Source organism: Cyprinus carpio, chromosome B4 (assembly GCF_018340385.1).
Source record: "Cyprinus carpio isolate SPL01 chromosome B4, ASM1834038v1, whole genome shotgun sequence".
NCBI lineage: Eukaryota > Metazoa > Chordata > Actinopteri > Cypriniformes > Cyprinidae > Cyprinus > Cyprinus carpio.
Genome location: NC_056600.1, coordinates 14,658,763 through 14,675,039, shown reverse-complemented (window position 1 = coordinate 14,675,039; position 16,277 = coordinate 14,658,763). Strand labels below are relative to the sequence as shown.

The 16,277-nt window shown below is 35.2% G+C and overlaps 1 protein-coding gene across 1 annotated transcript in view; it reads left to right on the top strand.

The window, feature by feature from the left end:
* Positions 1 to 16,277, top strand: part of snd1 (staphylococcal nuclease and tudor domain containing 1) — a 169,762-nt gene that overhangs the window by 55,833 nt on the left and 97,652 nt on the right. Inside the window, exon 16 of the mRNA XM_042722131.1 lies at positions 3,565 to 3,674. Coding sequence (XP_042578065.1) covers positions 3,565 to 3,674 — 110 coding nt within the window. The remainder of the gene's footprint in view (positions 1 to 3,564; positions 3,675 to 16,277) is intronic.

Here is a 16,277-nt window from a genome sequence, read left to right as displayed (position 1 = left end):
GGTGCAGTACTGACACTATCAAATCAAGCACTCCATAATCACAGGTAAACTGTCTGATCAGTCAGATGTTTGTAATGAGAAGAGTTCCACAAAATAGCTATGGTTTGCAGACAATTATAAGAGTTGATGTTACAAATACATCTTTTTAATATACTGTGTGAACTCATTGTCCCATTAGCTCGGAAAGCTTTATTTTCCCTCCTCAATAATTTTTGTCAGTTTTGTTTATTGGTCTAATTCTTGTTTCTTGGGTTGCATTGGTTAGTCAATCAGTTAATTATCTTGTGCTTCGTTCCCACCCTTCTGAATTATGTTGTATTGATGAGGAGTTATCACAAAGTAGGTCTGTTTAGTTGTGCTATCTTACAATCAGTATATAGTAAATATAAGTTAAAGTGTCGCCGATATAACCGGTTAAAACTTGGACTGGCGATGAGGTCTTAAAATGTATGGAAAGAGTATTAAATTTATTAAAAATGATTTTTGTTTTACTTTTCTTGTCCATGTTGCTGTATTTGTATTTTTTTTATTATTATTATTTTCCAAAAACTTGGGGTCAGTAAGATTTAATGAATTTATTTATGATGCATTAAAATGATTCAGAGTTATAGTTACAAAACTATAAAGTTACAAACCACTTCAATTTCAAATAAATGCTGTTCTTTAAAATTGTCAAGAATCCTGAAAAAATGTATCCATTACTACAAAAATATTAAGCAGCAAAACTCTTTTCGACATTGATAATAAAAATAAATGTTTCTTGAGCAGCAAATCAAAATGATTTCTGAAGGATCATGTGACACTGAAGTAATGGCTGCTGAAAATGTAGTTTTCCATAACAGGAATGAATAACATTTTAAAATATCACAATTGAAAAGTAACTTTAAATTGTAGTGATATTTTACTGTTACTGTTTTACTGTATTTTTATTAAATAAATGCAGACTTGGTGAACTTAAGAGAATGTCCCTAATTACCATCCCCAAACTTTTCAATGCTAGTGTACACACTTAAGACATGACATCTATATGTTCTGTACTTCCAGTGCTGTAGAAAAACTGGTAAGTAGTGTTACTTTTGAGTGAGTGAAGTGATGTGTGACCAAGTATGGTGTCCCGTACTCAGAATTTGTGCTCTGCATTTAACCCATCCAAGTGCACACACATAGCAGGGAACACACACACACTGGTAAAAAACTTGTGGAATGGGTGGGCAGACATTGATGAGTGGGCAGGGGATGATGGTTCGGTGGGTTGGTAGGGTTTGTTGCTTTGGTCGTGGTTTTGAATTTGGTGGTGGTATTGAAGGTTTAGGTGAGGGCTGGTTAATTTCGTTGTAGATTTGATAATCTAACCAAGGGCGTTGTGGTTACAATTCCGACTCGCTATCCATTAGGCCATGACTGCCCCTAAAGTAGAAGGGAGAGAGTGAGTGTGTGAGCAAGCAAGTGTGTTGGTTCTCTTTGCAGGAGCTCTGCTGCTGTGTCCTCACAGAAGTCAATCAATATTTTGGCAGCTGTAATTGTGGCTGAGGAATACTGAGGTGCTTTCTGGTATTTTTGTTGTATTATTATCTGAGATGTAGTTTAATATTTTGGTATATGTGATTGTGGCTTATAGGTTGAACATCTAAATTACACTCTGATGCTGATTTAAACATTCCCTATTTGGTGTATATATATATTCTGATGTTTTATTTGTAATTTAATATATTTTTTTTTTTATTATTCTGTATTAATAAGTATTTTTGTCTGTCTTTTTTCATGTAATTTTAATGTTTTTTTTTTTATTTTTTGTTTTCCCTATATGTTACTGTATTGTATTAGATACAAGGGAAGCCTGGTGAACATGTTCATTTACTTTTCCATTTTATGTTAAAAAAATTTTTGCGTTGACACATCTAGTCTAGGATCAGATTTCCCACTGTTGTAAATGATCACAGTCAGCCTAATTGGCATAGACTGATCCTGAAACAGGTTCACACACAGCCACAAATTGCATTATATCTTTTTTCCCCCCATCTTGTCAATGTAGTTCTTTGGTCTGAGTAAATATTTTCATCACGTAACACATGCCAAACATAAATCCTTCCAAACGTTTTCTTGAAATGGACGTCTGTGCTCGCCCTGTGACATCTATGATTCAGCAAGGCTAACAATTGTTTGATAGTTCCATTCTAATTGAGGAAGTCAGGGTTGAACAGGTTGAACTGCTGTGTTTTGTTCAGTATGCGTATTGAAGCCCTGTGCCCTGCGGTGAAACGCCATTTTTCAGGGGCACGGAAGGAGGCGCTGACTGTTAGAAGTCATTACGTCTGTTCAAGAGAAAATCACTTACACACGCAGCTTCTTTCATTGAAAGCTCGACAGAAACAGAAGAAAAAACATTCTGAGACATTTTTATCATAACCTTGGATCTTTTTACAAATAGGCTTTCAAATATTTCTCCTAAGGCTGCAATTTCATCGGCTGCTCTCATTTTCTGAATGCTGTTTTGATGAGTGGCTATAGCAGCCGCTCTGTAGATAATGTTTATGTGCCGATCTTTGTATAAACTGATTTCTTTAACAAAGAGATCAAGGCTTGATAGTCCGGTATTATTGAAAGCAGATAAAGCTGTTATTTGACTAAGAGCCTATCAAGGTGGAATTTTTAAGACAAGTCTCTGCTTTTAAGACCAGCATTCTGATCTGCTCACTTGAGACCGAGAGACAGATTTGGTTCTCATGCAGTGTCGCTCTTCTGTGCTCTTCAACCAGTTTACAAACGTCCGTCTCCCGAAAACACTCCTGTTACTGTCAGAAATCGTGTTCTGCCTTTGAGCAGATCGGATGCCCGGAGCAATATAAATGCTAATTTTGGGACTATTTACTGACAATTACCAGATAATTGACTTGTTTCAGTTTTTTTCTCTTTCCTTTCTCAGAGCTGGATAATGCCGATTGGCTACTAATTGTTTATTTTTTATTTTTTGGAGGGTATAAAGGGGATATTCTATTATGATAACAAGAGCGATGACCTTTTGGATCAAATCTTAATATGCACATTTGTGAGTGCATTTTTTTGCTATAGTTCATTCACTGCAGAATTACATCATCAATTATATTGATGTGTAAGGCTAATTAGCAAAGCCAAGGTCTGTTCTTCTGTGCTTGGGGTTCAGTTTTGTTTGTGTGTTAATAATAGAACATCGTGTCAATCATTTTGCAAAGAGCGTTGTGAGACAAAGGTCTACAGAAAACCATTTTACACATTTAGCATCACAACAGCATTTATTCACTCTCCAGTCAATGAAGCAATACATTTTATTTTCTGAAATTAAAATTGTGTACTATTTATACACTTTTTATTCATATGTTTGATTATAACAGTAGTCGGTCATAAACAGAAGCATACTTTTTTTTTTTACATTTGCTACTAGTAAATATAATTGGAACAATGTAATGCATTATGTAAGCTTTTTTGAATGTTGCACAAATAAGTTGTTGAATAATCAAACCAAACAAAACTGTGAGGATTTAAAGAGCTCACTAAAATGACAGATGTCTATTATGTTTGTGTGTGCAGGCATCGAGTGTCCCCGAGGGTCTCGAAACATGCCAGGTGGGATGCAGGTGGCAGAGCCATACAGTGAGGAAGCCACAATCTTCACCAAAGAGCTGGTTCTTCAGAGAGAGGTAAGGCCCTTTCATATCTGCTCCTGTCATTTAGAGCCTGTTTCTGTCGTTTCAGTCTTCACAAGCTGTTTCTAGACTTTCCATTTCTGTAGTTGACATGACAGTGCCTGTGATGTTTGGTCTCGCCGGTCATTTTGTGACAACTATCTGCCCGTTTTCTTTTCAGTCTGTCTCTTTACTGCTGTCTGTCTTCACTTGAGATACTCAAGCACACTTGCATTTTTCTGTCTTATATTCAGAGAACGTCTGGATGTTTCAGTTACTCTGTGAATAATGGTCACAGAAATTACACGTCCAAATTGAGGAACCGCAGATGTGATGGATCAGACATTTTATGAGGAAATCACATGATTGCACACTATTCTTACCTTTTCCTCTGTGTGCTTGATGCTGTACGGATGGGGTTTCCATTAATGTTGTGTGAAAGAGGTTGGCGGTGCAGTCGGGCTTAATGAGAGGAGCTTTTTTTAAGAGCCTAACTTTAACCTGCACTTTGCAGAAAGACTGGACACAGGAACCCACTGCTGAGAATTACAAAAGCGACATGAAGCATGGAAAATAAAAAAGTCCTAATGACATCCATCGCCCACAGTGAAACAAAGTCTTGCCAGTTATGGGAAACGGATATTCTTGAGGAAAAGAGTAGGCTGTGATACACTCAAAAAGTGTGAAGTCTCATTTGTGTGCCAGTCCATCTTCATGGACAGTAGATGTTTGACCTGCAAACATTTGTGTGCTTTTAAGATGCTCATGAAAAAATATATTTAAGCTTTGTTTTCTAAAGTGAATTTAATTTAATGTTCGGCTCATAAAAATGTGGTTTTTTGGTCTGCAAACATTTTTTTTGTGGTAGGCTAATTAACAATGTAATAAATATTAGCATTTCTAATAGTTCTTTCTACTATACAGTACGTTTCTACTATACAGTTTTCAGATTTTCGTGAGACAAACATTTATATTTAAAGTTGTATTATTTTTTTCATCACAAAGAACATTCTACAGTGAAGCCTAATAGTTTAGAATGTGATAATATATTTAAAATATAATATGTATAGAAAGATGTACTTTCCATGATCTTTCCATTTTTTGATTATAGTTTTTTTTTTTTTAATTTCATAAACATTTTCTACAGTGAATATAAATTTTTGTCGATTCTAATTTATGTGGTGAATGTTTTTGTTTTTCCAACAAACAAAAAAAATAGTTTTAAATATATGTAATATTGATTAAAAAATATAATATTAAAAAAGAGATAGATGTACAAACATATTGAAGCATTATCTGCTAAAGTAAAATCTTTGAAATTCATTGGCCAAATGGTGCAGGAAACATCAAGTGTGATGCATTCAACAACATGATAAAACAGATGTTCTCATCAAAATGTGAGTGCCAAATTCCATCATTCTTTAAAGAAAAAAGAAAAAAAATTGGACACTGCAATGAAATATCTGGATGCCAAGTGATTAAAAATCAGCCTTGTATCCAAATAACAAAACAGATTAGTCTGCGCAATATTTCAGGCTTTGTGTGAAGAAGTGTGTAGAACATCAGCGCTTTTGTTTGTCCTTCTTTTGTTTTGCATATTGTCCCGCTCTCCATACATGCATCTGTGTGTGCAGTGGAAGGCCGTTGTGTTTGTAATGCCCATTTTAAGCTGCATCTGAAAAGTTGTTTCTCTCTCAATCTGGCTCTAATCTCTCATGATCTGAAGCACATAATTAAACTGGCATGAGAGGCTGCATGTTTCTTCCACACACACCTCCTGCTTTTGAGGTTTCCACCAAGTGGATTTAAGACTGTAGGCTTTGGATTTCCTTAAGCACACATAGCAAGTTGCTACAGAAAGAGCAAAAGCATCTGCGAGTGTTTGCGCTTTGATATAGTTGAATTAATATAGAAATTAATCAAATTTGTCAGTTTCAGTCTCTTGAAGGGGTCCTATTATTCTCGTTTACCAAGTCTTGATTTTGTTTTGGGGTGTACTAGAACAGGCACTCACACTAGATTGTTTAAAAAACACATTATTTTTCACATATTTTACATTATTACAACACCTCTTTCCCCGATCTGGCATGAACAGCTCGAATAGCTTCTGTATCAAATGAAGGCCTGCCTTCTGAAATACGAAATTTGCTGTGATTGGTTAGCTGGGCCAAAGTGTGTTGTGATTGGCAGCACTCGGCACCTGGTCGGGAGATGTCATGCCCCTTACCATAGCCGCCTGCCAGCTTCAGTTTAAATATTGCGTCAAAATCAAATCAATTTGAGCGTGATTTAAACCAGGATGTTTGTAACCACTCTAAGCTCGTCTGTTTTGGGAACACTAGTGCATATTCGGCATAGTGATAATACTCGTTGCCTTCTCTAGTGCAGCTCAACCAGGTTCTCGTCCCATTTCTCTATCTTTGTGATATCACAAATCCCAGAAAATATGCGTTGTTATAAAACGAATGTCAGACTTATTGAATTGTAATTAATAATCTTACCCTTTGGCTTTGCATCCTTCCAGTTCCTCTATAAAAAGAGGAATGAAATTATATTTAATTCAGTGAATTACCCAGAAATAGGCATTACCACATGGTTATTCAAATATAATTTCCAGCAAAACTCTTACCATAATATAAAACTATTCATACTGTGAATAGAATGGTCATACCTCCCCATGTGATTTGTGAAGACTAGTTCAGGTTTCAGTCCTAAATGTTTACAGTGCTGGTCAGGTTGGATCACACAGTCGCATTTGGATGCCAGGTTCAGAAAATTTTATGCCCTCCAGACCTATAGTCTGTTAGTCTAAGTGTCCTCTACAGAATTGAATACATTTTATTGTAATAGTAACTGTTTTTACCACAAATGGGAAGATTGGATGATGTGAAAACTTATAGGCCAATCAGAGGCTTAGGACAGTGCAGAGTGTGTGTGAGTGTACTGCAGAACACGCACTCATATACTGTGTATAGATACACTTTCTTTTTTGTTGAACTTGATAAGAGATAATAGATTTGGTTTTTGTTTTTTCTTCCTGTCCATCTCTTGCTTTAATGGAGTAGGGCAGAGGTGGTTTGTGTGTGTGTGTGTGTGTGTGTGTTCATTCATGCAGTAAAGTGATGGGAAAGAGGACTGTTGATGGCAGCACATGCAGAAACTCAAGCGTGGCAGCTTGGAGAGAGAGAGCTGCTCGGACACAGTCATGACTCATCCTCATGCGTGCCACCTCAGCTGCCTCTCACAGATCGTCCAAACTCAACAAATGACCTTTTTGTTCAAAACTGCTACATCTTACACACACACACACACCCCCGTAGTGTCTCAGTCTGAGTGTGTCTCAGTGTATTTAGTCTCGCTCATACACATGGTCTGTGAGTTGGCTTACTATCTTTACCACTTCAGTGATTTATGTCTGGTTGTGTTGTTATATGCATCTCTGTGTGATTCACTTTCTATGTTCAAACTTCGTTTTCCCATGCTCATAAGTTCCAAAGTAATATTACCTGATTGCACAAACTGTGGACTAGTTAAAACTTGACATAGTTGTGGAGTAAATGAACCCTAAGTCAGTATTGTTGTTGTTTATTATTATAGTTATATTATACTATATTCAATTACCATTGATCGGTTGACACACACACACACACACACACACACACACACACACACACACACACACACACATATATATATATAGTCTAACGGTACACAAACATGATGGTTCGGTACATACCTCGGTTTTGACGTCACAGTTCGGTATGGTATATATATATATATATATATATTATTAAACAATGGCTTAGTGAGTAAATGCCTCTTTCTTTAAATACGTTCAATTATAATTAATATTTTCTTAGGGATAAAAATCTATCTCCGCTTCTGTTCTAAACTATAGGAGCCCTTTTACATTACTATAAGGTTACAATTAACAACAGAGGCCAAACTTAAATTCAATTACTATTTATCTTTAACTATTATAATCAACACTAAAGTTAAAAAAAAAAAAGTGTATGCAAGCATGTAAATTGCACACAATGTAGTTTTTAAATTAACTTCTAAATTATACAATTTCTACTTGTTAAAATATAATCATTTGAACATTGGCTGTCATAACTTGTTACATAAAATATTTATTTAAATGTACATTAAATAATTAAGACCTCACTAACAGGTAGTAAAATATGAGTAAAGTCTAATATTTCGCGAAAAGCTCTTTAGACTTATTTTCTCTCGTGAAGTAATGAGCTGTGACACTGATGACTTAACTGATGTAATGAAATGCTATGTGATATTTTGTTTAGGACCTGTTTTAATCACGTCTTTCCACGATTGAAACACTGATTGAGTGATTACATGAGATGTTCATTCATGTTAATTTTTGCATTAAAACTACTAATAAAGATGAAGGGATGATCACGCTAACTTGTGCTCTGTGCTGCCGTTTAGCGATCTGTCACGCCACATCAAAGAGCACCAAAACTGCATTGTGGTCTGAATTGAATGATTTGTTCGGTAACATTTTCGGTACGAGTATGTGTACCTTTACAACCTTAATAACTACACATTACAGAGAGCTTACAACCTTCTAGCCAAGTCTTGCTTTGCACCATTTGTTCAGAATGTGGGAAATAAAACTTGGCACTTAGTGTAAACTTTACATTCTAATTTAATTAAAGTTAGCAAACGGCTGGTGCAACTCTATAGAGGCTTTGATGTGGACCCTTTTGACTTATGCCTGTAAGCAACCGCATAGCAACACTCTGGCAACCACCCATACAACCCACATGGTGTTGGCGAGTTTTGCACGGGCGAGCAGCACCATGGAGCTCTTCCATTACATAAGCCGCACATCCCAGCATCATTACTTAAGATTATCTCTATTTCCATCTCTACATCTCTCTCGCTCTAATTTGTTCAGTGTTGCTGATCAGTGTAGCCCACAATCTCTCCCTCTCTCTCGCTGAATAATTAATGGTGTGTTTGACAGGCAGGACACACTCTGGGTGGCTGAGCTCCTCTGGGAGAGCTTCTGTGGTCGAGTCGCATTAGAGATTTCTCCTCACCACACACATGCTCAAACTGTAGCCCATGTCATAAACTCTGCCAGTGGCCTCTTGTTTCAACCGAATGTGGCTGTTCATACATATTTGAAGCATGACTAATATTTCAGATTTTTGCTCTGTTTGTCCTACTGTCCTGATTTTTGAAGTATTAATGTGCTGGAACTGAGTTCATAAGAATGAGATTTGTCTCTGTACTTATCAGTTTGGTTCCACTGTATGATTCTTGTCTCTTCTCCAGCTGCTTTTCCAGCCAAGGTCGGACAAAGACAAGTCTTTTGTAAAGGCATGTTATTTTTAGATTAATAAATGAAGCTTTTGAAAGTGATTTCAGCCCTGTGCAAGATTTTAGGGTTGAGACCGATTTTAAATGAGGTAAACATTGTATCTGAAAGCAAGTAATAACCCTCTGTCTAGGGGGTTTTGGGGGCCTGGAGAAGTTTTGACATGCCCTGACTTTTGTGCTTTTTTCAGTTGCTTATAAACATATACATGGCTAAAGTCTAATAACACAGTATTCAGTACTAACTGGGCTACAATAATATGTAAATAGCATGTATGTACGTGATTGTGTTTTTGAGAAAAACAACGTTTAAACGTGGTTAGTGAAAAACTACAATTTTGAAGTCACTGAAATAAGGTTATAAAACACCTAGAGAACATTTGTTCACAAGACTGTCAAACCTGGAGCTTGTAGCCTAGAATTTTTGATTCAAAATGATGTGAAAATCATCTTGTTTACTCACTCACAGAAAACAATATATTAATTTAAATTTTCTAAGACACTTTTTGTTTCAAAAGGGCATATGCGAGTAGGCATCAACTATCATGAATATTTGTGTGATTCACACCTGAGAAGACAAAGACCCACATAATGAGCCATTCAGTCAGCTGTGTCTGAGAGGAAAGAGTTACAAGAAAGAATGTAAGACAAAGACCCACATATTTATTTTTTTGTTTGTTGTAATTTAGAATATATTTAATTATCCCACAAAATAATTTGAGATTCACTTGCAAGTGAAGTTAAACAGTTTATTAGGAACAATCAAAGCTGACTTTCAAAGCTGAATTTTTAGCATCATTACTCCAGTCACACGATCCTTCAGAAATCATTCTAATATTCTGATTTGTTATTTAAAAAAATATATATATAATTATTATTATTATTATTATTATTCATGTTGAAAAGAGCTGAGAATATTTTTTTCAGGTTTTGTTATTGATAAATTGAAAAAACAGCATTGTTTGTAACATTTATCGTATTAATTGTTTTTATTTATCATCACGTGTGTGTTAAATAAGTTTTAATTTCTATATATACTGACTCAAATTGTATAGTGTATATTATTATACTTGGAGTAAGACTGGAGTAATGATACTGAAAATTTAGCTTTGATCACAGGAATAAATTAAAATTTAAAATATATTCAAATAGAAAGCAGTTATTTTAAATATTAAATATTTCACAATATTACTGCTTTGGCAAACTGGTATTGACTTGTATTGTGTAATGTTGAAATATATAAATGAACATCACATAACTAGCATTTCCAAAGTGTATATTGTTTATGTGCTCTCAAATAAACTAAATGATATACTGCATTATTAACATTATTTTGATGGTCACTGATACTAGTAGTACAGTAGAACATTTAGATGATGTGAATGAAACTTCATAATGTTTCACCTGATTACACATTATAGTTTGGAAAAAAGTCTAACTAGTAAAATGTGTACACGTTATGTGAAAACTAATACAAGTATGTGTATATAATGTTTCACTTGATTACACATTATAGTTTGGTAAAAAGTCTAACTTGTAAATGTATATATATATATATATATATATATATATATATCTTGGGGTGAATTATGTCTTATTCCTCTCAGCGCAAAGCAAACAGTAAAATAAAAAAAAAAACCTTGAAGAACAGTCTCACTGCTTTGTTTTCTGTGGTATGGGCGTTTACACGCCGCGAGCTTCACGTGAAGCATTATAATGTCAAAAGTGCATTCAGTGCGTGGGCGTGGTCGCATTAGATATAATGAAGGGAGACGTGAAAGACGGACATCACATTGTTTTCATATGGATTACTTTATCACAGAATATTTGTTTGCGGTATCACTTGCTTAGTTTAAAAGTAGACATGTCAAGCTTTCTATAGATATATCTTTCATGTCTCTGTGTTGAGTTTTTGCTGAGTTACGTTTCTAAATGAAGATCACTGCAGACCAAGGCTGCAGACAGCGCACTCTGTTTGTTTTCTTTATTTTGTAAATGCACAAAGTTTTGTTATTATGTGAGTATACAAATAAAAGTAGACCCTTTACAGATTTGATAGATGTATTGCTCTTATCTGTATGATCAAAACTGAAAGTGTAATTTAAGTTCTTTTCGGGGTTATCAGGAGAAAATGCCTCAACACACGTATATGCATGAATCGACTCCAGAGAGTTAAAAGGTCTCTGAACTCACTGATCTGATATCACAGTATCATGTGTATTAGTAATAGTGAGCTGCAGTTGTTTCTGTTGTTCAGTGATCACCTGAGCTGAGATGTGTAATGATCCAGTCTTCTTGAGTATTTCTCCCTCTCTCTATCTGCATCTTATCTTATGTGTAAAGATCATTGATCTTGTTTCCTTGCAGCCTGTCTATATGAGAAACCAGTTTGACCACAAACATGACCTTAGTCATTTCCATCTTAGCTCTTTCTGCACGTTAAATGTTTTGTTGCTATGTATAAAGTATTAAGCCAAAAGTGAAACTTTTATCATTTACTCACCCTTGTCGTTCAATGCCCAATTGGCTTACTTTATCTAGAGAAACCTTAAAAGCATATACTAGTTCATATTTAAAGTGTCACTGATGAAAGGTTGAGCAAATAATTTAGTTTTTGGGTGAAATATAATGTCATATACATACTTTGTTCAAAGCAAAAACCTGAATGGTGGGAGTTAATTATAGAAAATATTAGTTTACTGCTTTAAAAAAAAAAAGTTCACAGTAGAAAATAAAATGTTTTGCAGTCCTTGAATTATGAGACTGCATTTTGGTGCCTGTATATTTTATGACTTCACTGTATAATGTTAATTCAGTGGTTCACTGAAATAACATCAAATGTAGAACAGAACACTCTAATGTACATTTATTGATAAAAAAAGAGAATTATAAACTTATTAAACATAATTGTATGTGGTATCAATATTAATATGATGGTAATTCATAGTTTTTATTTCCAGATACACATTTGACCTTATTTTATAGGAAAAAAGCTCCAATTGGACAAAAATGCATCATAAAAATACCCCCCTCTAAAAAATGCTGGGTTAAATACAACCCAGTGCTGGGTAAAATATGGACAAACCCAGCAATTGGGTTGAGCGGTTTGGGTACTACCCAGAAGGTTGGGTTAAACTTTTAACAAAACAAACCAGTTGTTGGGTTTATCCATATTTAACCCAGCATTTTTTTGTAAATATATTGCGTGTAAATGTATTTCATATGACTGGCATCCTTTTAAGACAAACATTTTCTATAGTGCACTTGAATATTTCTTTTCTTTGAAACTCATATCAAGGATATTTGAAGCTGAATCAAGGATTGGTAGCAAAACAGAGTGGAGTTTATTGATGGTTTTTATTTTATGTTTGTAAGAGTGAATATGTGGATCCCAGGGTGTTCTGTGCAGTTCAGACTGATATCTTCTTCAATCTGTAGTTGTTTCTTCTGCTCTTTGCCAAATTTACAGTTAAACTCCTCTCCTCTCATCTTTTCTTTTTCTTATTTTATGAGAGAAAGCTTTATTCTTTGAATCTTTTTGTGTTTCCCTTTCCGTATATCTCAGTAGCTATGTTTCCATCCAAACATGCCAATTTAACTTATGTGCAAAACTGGAATACCGCATAAAACATTTGAGAAATAAAGCATAGTTTCCATCCAACGAGTCAAAGAGACCAAAATTGTCACTTCCTGATAAACTGGCACTAAATAGCTCTAAGAAAACTTGGAGAAGCCACTGAATATAATAATTTTCATATGTAATAAATTACTTGCGCCTCAGAGAGAGCAGACGTAACACAATAAATGTGGTCATTGATTTTAGAGGTGGATGCCTGTTGTTTGGGAGCACAGTCATGTGAGACAGTAATTATACAGAAATACTTTGACTAGGACAGACTTTGCTCAGGCATTTCAGAATGACCAAAACAACATACAGATGCTGTGAACAAGATCGGTCCGCTGGTTAGTCAAGTTATCCCGTCTCATAGCGCAAAGTCACATGACTTTTTCAATGCGCATGGTGGAATTTATTCGGTAAATGTGTTTCCATCGTAGTTTGTTCATTTTTTTCTTAGCGTATAAAAAAATGTATCCTACTCTGTTGTGCGCAAAAGTTATTTTTTTTTTTAATGCGCATTTTTAGAATTTATGTGCATCTTGGCAATTCCATCCAGTGTTTTTTTTTTTGTATGCGATAATCAAAAATGTGCATAAATATAGGTGGATGGAAACATAGCCAGTGCCACAGTCTGAGAGTTTTGGGCAGATCTCTTCCTCGGTGTGAATGAACTGGCCATTTTTAAGCACTCATTTTGTTCATTTGTCCTTTGCCCCCCTTTTTTTCTCTCTCTCACTTATTCCTTTTCTTGCTTTTGTTTGTCTGTTCATGCACTGGCTCAGTGTTCACTGTACGAGGAGCTTGCAGGGTTTTTCATATTGCTAGTTTGTTGCTAAGTGACTGGATGGAGAGAAAGAGAGACTGAAAGGAAAATATGTGTTCACTCTTGGCTCTCTGCTGTGTGAAAGCCTCCTCTCTCTCTCTTTCTTTTTCTCACTCTGACCCCCTTGTGAGGGTGACATTTTGTCGTCTTAAAGCTTAGAGACTTGCTTACCAGTTCTCACTTTTTTTTTTGCTCTTAGCAAATTATTTTTTGTGTTTTTCTTTTCTTTTTCTCATTATCTGGTGTTCTCTGAATAGCATGGTTTTTGTTCTAATTTGTGGCAGTGTTGTTTTAGTATTTTTTTGTTTATACGGTCATAGAACTAATATATTGAATTAGCTTATTTTCCATTTAGGTTAGTTTATTTAAATATATTTCTATTTAGCATTAGTTTTTATTTATTCTTTTAATCTATTTGTAAGATTTTAAATGATTTTTAAAGTTTGTTTTTTACTGAAAAAGAAAAATATTTATATATAATTTTAGCTCTTTTAGTTAATAATTTTTTTTTGTTCATTTTACTTAACAATAACACTGTTTTGCAGTGATCAGATTGAGATTTTGAATATACTGTATATGCATTTATTTATCATATTACAGTAATGTGAAACGGAGGACCACAAATTTACCAAAATATTAAATGTGTATCTCTATGGATATACACAGCTTACTGTTGAGTCTGTGTGAGAAATAACAGGTTCATGTTTCGGATACTTGCTTGTATGATTGTATGTTGAATAACATCTCTTCCCATGTACCTGCTTTTTTGAGCGCCATGATCTGGAAATGTAGTTTCATAGCAGTGCTCATGTGAGTGTGAGATGAGGTGAATGTTTCCTGCAGAGGGCACACAGACCTCCACTGAGCCTAAACTCAATGCAGTGTGCACACAATTAGCCTCCCAGCTATTTTTTTTTCCTGCTAAAATAGAAGCAAATTAAAATGCTGTCATTACCCCTTCCATGGAGGGAGCTGTGTCCTAAGGCTGCTGGCCGTGCAAATGAGACACTGGTGGCTTTCTCAGAGGCCCCTGTTGCAAAAGAAGCACTCACCGTTGTGTGTGTGCTGAATGGCATAGAGCTCCATGTAGCATGGTCCTCCATCACAAGATCTCTAACAAGAAGTTTTCCCGCCTTTGGATGGAAGTGGTTGTTCCTTTTCAGTGTATATTTGCAGAATTTGAGCTGTTGTAAAGTTTTCGAAACCGTCTTTATACTTTCAAAATTAACTTCCTATTACTTGCTGTTTCTTTGTGAGCTATTGTGAAATGTACTAGTAATTTCCTAGTGAAAATTGTTTCTACATCATTTTTCCCAATATAGAATATTTTTATTCTTTTTATTTATTTAAAACGTAGAGCACTGTATTTGGTCAATATGAAACTGCATTCACAAGTCTTATTTTACTTTCGAATTTGTAATCGCAACTTTCCAGGTTTTGTTTGTTTAATGCCACAAACTGTTACATTTAACATTAAAGAGACAGTTCACCCAAAAATGTAAATGTATTAATTATGCACCTTTGTGTTTTACTAATGCTGTATCTTTCTTTTTTCTGATCAAAAAAGAGAGAGATTTTATAAAATATCCATTCTAGCTAGTTGCTGTTCACTGTCATTATATAAACCAGCAGAAGTGTGATTTTTATTTATTTTTTTATTTCTTTTTTCTTCCTCGTTTAATGGTTTGAAAAATAACTAATGGTATATGGCATTAGAACTCTAGGGTGAAAAAAAATACTTAATTTTTATTTTTGGATGAATTTTCTCTTCACCTGGCATGAAATTGCCACATTTGTTAAGATTTTAGAGAAGGCAGCCAGTATTGCCAAAAACATTACCCAAATCATTGGCTAAAAATCTATTTGGTTATTTGTTTACCATTGCTCATTAGCCAGCATCCATATATGCTATTTAAATAGGGTTCATTCTGATTTCATGATGACTCTAAAGACAACTATTAGTATATTTAATTCATCAGCATTTAGTAAAACTCCAGTGACTGTGTAGAGCTGTCCTCTTTTCTCCTTTAGCGTTTCCAGGTGCCAGCAGTCAAATCCCTATGTGTCCTTCCAAACCGAGGAAATGCCCTTCCAAGAGAACCCCACTCCACATACTCGCATACACACACACCCTTTGTCTTTTTTTATTAAAGAGGCCATGGCTGCACCGTTCATTGTGATCCGTTTTTCATAGCTTGTCTTTCTTTACCCCAGTAATGTCACCATGACCTAAATACCATTTCCCCTTAAACTTCCTGTCTCAGGGCTCATTTCACCCAATACAAGCTTTCCTTTTTATTTATATGGCAATCCATTTGTTTCATACAAGGTTCCCTGGGCAGCACAGTGGCTCGGCGGTTAGCACTGGTGTGTATGGATTAAATGGTTCTATTTTATTTTAAGATCCAAATCATTAACTATGACTTGTCTCAATAAACTCCTAATTTGCTGCTTATTAATAGTGAGTAAAGGAGTTGTTAAGTTTAGGTATTGGGTAGGATTAGGGGTGTAGAATATGGTCTTTCCAATAAAAAAAAAAAAAAAAAAAAGTACAGGCCCAAACTTTTGAACATAAGTGCATGTTCTGCTCTAAAATAGTTTGTGATTTCATACTTCGATTTGCATTTCAAAACATGTTTTAAAAGCATTCAGACGTGACAAGTATCTCAGAAACGCTGTCTAGGTGGGCAGCTCACTAGGTTTTGTACGAGAGCCATCTCCGCTGTGACCCCTTTCAGAGCTTCAGCTTTAAGCAGCTTCCTGAGGTGAAGTGGCCTTGAGATGGAAAGAGATTTAGTTAGTCTTCATTCACACTCCTGCCCTCGACCCG